The 5,371-nt window shown below is 36.8% G+C and overlaps 1 protein-coding gene across 1 annotated transcript in view; it reads left to right on the forward strand.

The window, feature by feature from the left end:
* The window catches only part of PRMT7 (protein arginine methyltransferase 7), a 131,861-nt gene that overhangs the window by 88,140 nt on the left and 38,350 nt on the right, over positions 1–5,371 (forward strand). Inside the window, exons 9-10 of the mRNA XM_019505307.1 lie at positions 1,348–1,437; positions 2,051–2,212. Of these exons, the coding sequence (XP_019360852.1) occupies positions 1,348–1,437; positions 2,051–2,212 (252 nt within the window). The remainder of the gene's footprint in view (positions 1–1,347; positions 1,438–2,050; positions 2,213–5,371) is intronic.

The following is a 5,371-nucleotide window of genomic DNA, read 5'->3' on the forward strand; positions in this document are numbered from 1 at the left end:
TAAAGAACTAGAACTATCCATCAGCATGCTGAAGGTTCATCTGATTTCCAAATCTGCAATTTACCTCCTAATTTATGTTCACAATTGTTTTTCTTCTCATGTGAAAGCTTCATTGCTCAGTGGCCTAATTAGACTTTGTTTCCCACCAGCCAAGACCCTGGTACCTCCATAGGACTTAAATTTTATGCCAGTAGCTCTCCTGGAGCTGCTATTCGAGCCAACGAAAAATTGTTTGCTAAAACACCTTTTGGAGATTTGTCTGGTCATTACATCAGTCAGGAGAGTGGAGGCTTCCCATGCACAATATATTCAAAATTGGTCCCATAAAGCCATACTCAAAATACTTGGCCAGAATAACCTATTTTACCTCAACCAGGGTACCAGCCTCCCTATCTTTTTCCCAAACCTGATACCCATAAGAAAATTAGGTTTCCAAACCTTTGTATCCCACAAGCCTTCTCTTTTTTTTTTTTTTTTTTTTACTTGGACTGCATACAGTTGTTTTAGAACCTTACCTCTCCTATTGATTTTATATGTTGAGAGAATGGAAGGTTAACTATTCCGATTTCAAAGATTCCTGGATAAAGGCTTTTATAGTCTCCTGCTACCAAGTGGAGCATGCACATCCTCCATATAATAGTTCTAGCTCATTCTACTGGGACTACTTCAGTCCCTGTCTTGAGAAATGTGCCAGTTTGGGGGATATTTGAAAAGCAGCTACTTAGTCATCCATTCCTGTGTTCTCAAAATATGTTGTCAGCCACTTCATGTCTGATGCAGACTTTGACAAAGCTGTTTTGTGCTCCATATGCAAATAGATTTTAAGCCCTTCTATTTTCGGAATATTTGAAGTGAAATAATATGTTCAATCATTCTGAGAAGAAAAAGTGAATACTTATCATAACTATTACTCAGGGTGCATTGTACACACTTAGCTTGGAACCTGCTTCAGGGCCCAGTGGAGGGAGTGTTGGGGCAATATTCTTTGGAGACGTGATGAGATAAAAGGTATGTGTTTTTGGCAGTGGGTGCTACTACTAGCTCAGTGCATGTATCAAAAGTGGAATGGCTTGTGCAACACATCTGGAAGAGCACGAGTTATGAAAATCATAGAATTATAGACAATTAAGGTTGGAAGGGACCTCAGGATGTCATCTAGTCCAACCCCCTGCTCAAAGCAGGACCATCTCTAACTATATCATGCCAGCCAAAAGATATCATTTGTATTAATTTATCTTCTATATAATGTTTTCCATCTTTATTTGTGTTTAACATGGTAGTTTAATAGAATTTTGGCTCTGTGCTTAGGTAAAAGTTAAGCACAAATGATTTCTTTTTCTCACTCAGATTTTTAAAGCCAATCATCTAGAAGATAAAATTAAAATAATAGAGAAACGTCCAGAGTTGCTGACCCCTTCTGATTTAGAAAATAACAAGGTAAGTAACATTTGTCCTGTTCTGGCATTTAAAAACATAAGCAGACTACCAAATCCTTTGCTTTTCTCTTACATTATAAGAACTATAACTAATCCTGGTACAGCCCAAACCGTCAGTAATGAGTAGGTGGCTCATACTCCTGTCCCATTGAAACTGAAAAAATATGCTGGTTTCAAGAGCAGCATATGCAGCCACAGGTGAGATTCTTCCCTTACCTCCTAAACAAATCATTACACTGGCACAGACCCAACTGTATGTGGTGTTATAAGCATGTTTTCTTCAAACCATAGTTTGGTCCACTGCCCATATGTGATTAAGCTATACAGCAGTGAAAATACTGCAAGCATGGTAAGGAGTCATATTACTTCAACTATACATGTAACATTTCATATAGCACAACTTTTGTATGTGCACAAACCTGAAATGTGCAGCTTTCGGTTATCCTAAAGCCAAACAGAATTTCTGAGAAGTGCTGCCTGCACTTTAGAGAAACATTGCTTGAAATGTATCATTCCGTTTTTATTTGTATCAACCTCAGATGTTTTGTAAATCATGTTTGTTCTGTCTTTTTATTATTTTTAATATACTCTGTCCTTTTTTTGTTTCCCCCAAGGTCTCTGTTGTTATTGGAGAACCATTTTTCACTACAAGCTTACTACCTTGGCACAACTTGTATTTTTGGTATGCCAGAACAGCAGCAGCTAATCAACTCGCCAGAAACATCACTGTCCTGCCACAGTCTGTTTCCCTGAACATGATGGTTGTAGAGTTTAAGGTGAGATGGAAATATGCCTTTTATATTTCCATGGCTTCAATTAAGGCCAAGTTGAGTCTTTTCAGCATTATTTTACATTTCAAGTTTATCGTATCTGAACACCATACATTTTCAGCATAATTCTTGCTCTTGACAATAGGATGAACTCAGAGCAACTTGACTTCTGAAATTTGAAGATGCCTACTGTCATTTCAGACATTCCTCATCTTGGACTGAAATTATTTTTAATTAGAACAACAAATTATGTTTTTAGGAGTGCATGTCACGCAGACAGCATTATATGTTGATGAGGAATTATGATATTGAGAATTAAAAGCCTCCAAGGACAGACGATTGAAGGGTTTTTGTTTTATTTTTTAAATTGCAAAAACTGAAAATTGCTATTTACTTCTCGTTTTTATGTCAGAAACTAGGAGCTTCAATTATTCTGGTGAAATTGAAGTATTTTTAACTATTTATTTTTAAATCCCTGTGTCAAATAGAGAGACATTACTTGAAATGTGTCATTTCTGTTTTTATTTGTAGAATAATAAGTTTGTAAATAATATTTTGGGAACATAGGACTCTGTCTGGTTTACAAACTTTTTTAAAATTAATTTTGGCCAGTGTTGAGGGAACACAGCAATCTTCACAAAGCACAGACCATGTTTGAGTGCATCTTAATTGCTGGTTCCCCTCTTGTTTCTGTTTTAAAACAGGTAATACTTATAACCATTGTAAACTTAAAGCCCAAGAGCCCAAGTGCAGCAGACAAGTATGGATTTTATTTTTTTTAGATGAAACAAGTAACTCTCATATAGTTACTCTCATATAGTATGTTCTGTGTTTTACTGGTTTGTTTTTTCCTTTTGCACCAAAGAAAATAATAGGACCGTAAGTTAGGACTTGCCAGCTATAGATTTCCTCTGTGATCTTTGTTTGGCAAGTTACTTAATCTTTCAAGGTTTTAGTTCATCTGTAAAATAACTACTCTCTTATCTTACTGGGGTGCTTGGAAGAAGAAAGATAGATTGTGAAGTGCTCAGTTACTATGATAATGGAAGCAGGTAAGTACTTTTAAAATGATAGACGGGGGTGATCACACTCCTGTGGCCACTGTTTCTCTCCATCGAGGCAAGCTCCTTTGGCCACTATTTCTCTCTGCCATGGCAGGGGAAAAGTGACCACCTGAAGCTGCAAATCCATGGGCTGAATCAAATGGCTCCATAAGCCAGTAGTGAAAAGGTTTGAAAGGTTTTTGTAGGGGGCTTTGAACAAGTATGCATCCAGCTAGATGTGAACTGCTTTCCTCCCTGCTCGTCTTGCCCATCTGTTATTGGGGGAGCTGGGGTTGAAAAGTTTAACCAGTTAGGATATCTGCAATTTATCAAAACCATAGGATAGTGTTGTTTACTTACTCTAAGCTTTCCTTAATTACTAATCACTGCTGCCTGCAAACTTGAGGCATTCCTGCAAACATTTTTAATAGATTTTGCACGTGCACAGCAGTACTTTTTTGGGGGGGGGTTGGTTTTGTTTTGTTTTATTAAACCAATTTGTTATCCTGAGGAAGGTCAAATTATTAACTTTGGGTACAGAATCAAATATGTTGTAAAAAATAACATTGCATCCACAGTTACACTCAGACAAAACAAAGGCAGGCATTTTGCTTTCTTTTAAGAATAACGGCATACAATAAGAATGTTAAGTGGGAGGTTATGCCATCTGTTACATACATGACATAACTCAGTTTTATGTTAGCAGCAGCCTGACAGCCAGATAGTCATCTTAAGGATCTTGTATAATCAGCTTTGTATTCAGCCATTTGAAGTTATTGAGCGGTAGGAGTTGAACAAAACTACACTGTGCCAATCCACTGTATGTGCCTGGTACTGCTGAATAGTTTGCTCTGACAGGTTCTGAGGGATGTCCCGGAAGAAATACAGGTCTTAGTGATTTTAAAAAAGTGTGTCTGTCAGCAAATTTGTTTGCACAACACTTATTCTAAGCAGCATTTAGATACATTTTAATATGTAAAACAATGTATGACTACAGCTGATTTTGGATTCTCCTATCAGTTTTGGTAAAATAGATGTATGCAACTTGACTCTTCAGAGATAAAATAATTTTGGGAAGTCTAATTTTTGGATGCTCAATTTTTTGAGGACGGCTGGTTTCCAAATTCAAATTCCTTTCCTTCTGACAAGTGTGGTTTTCCATGATGTCTCAAATTGAGCACTAACAATCATTTATCACTTCTGAAAACTAGGGCTGTGCTGAATAATTTTACCATACATGGAAGTTCTGTATTTTAATCAGTACTATGATACTAAAAATATTTGTAGGATTCTTCTTCCCTCTTCTGGAAAGTGTACTTGTATTCCCAGCAACTTGAGTGAATAGGAAGGAGGACCCACTTAGTTATTTGATCAGCTTTTCTTTGACCAATGTTTTACAGAATTATGAGAAACAGAATGATAACTTTATAGTTAACTTAGAAAAGGATAAAAACAAACTTTTTTCTTCATACATAGCAACTTTCAGTTATTCTAGCGGATCCAAAGCAAACTTCATAATAGGGGAGAATTCAAAAGTATTCCAGGTAATTGTACTAACTTGCTGTTCTAACCCTTCTACATTTCTTAAACATCACTGGATAGACCTAACAGACATTTCATAATCACCCTAGGGTTTTATTTTTTGATGCGGCAGACATTTATTTCAAACATCTGGCTTATACCATCACTGCTGATGTTCTGTGTAAAGTGGCTGTTTGGTGAACAGGATCCAGTGTCAGCAGAAAAATTTGTGGGCTGTTGCAGCACAGCAATAAATTAGTAATAAAATGTGTATTTCTGAAACTGTGGTAAAATTTCTCACTCCATTAGAGAACCAGCAATATGGTCTAGAAAATAGATGAACGTTGAACTGAAATACTGCCTATTAACTGAATCATTGGGTTCAATGAGAGGTGATCCTGGATAACTGTTGTCAGCACACTCTCTAATAACCTCTGCCAAATGGAAGACTTAGTGAAGGTAAAGTAGCAAGATTTTTTTTTCACGAAAAATATTAATATGGACTCGGCTGGAATTCTTCTTTAAAAGGAGAGAGGCTGGTAGCACACGGATCTGAATATATACTGTGCACAGAGATCCTCAAATGGCGTTCTCCCTACAT

Source organism: Gavialis gangeticus, unplaced genomic scaffold, assembly GCF_001723915.1.
Source record: "Gavialis gangeticus isolate Ggan-Ray unplaced genomic scaffold, GavGan_comp1, whole genome shotgun sequence".
In the NCBI taxonomy this organism is placed as follows: Eukaryota; Metazoa; Chordata; order Crocodylia; family Gavialidae; genus Gavialis; species Gavialis gangeticus.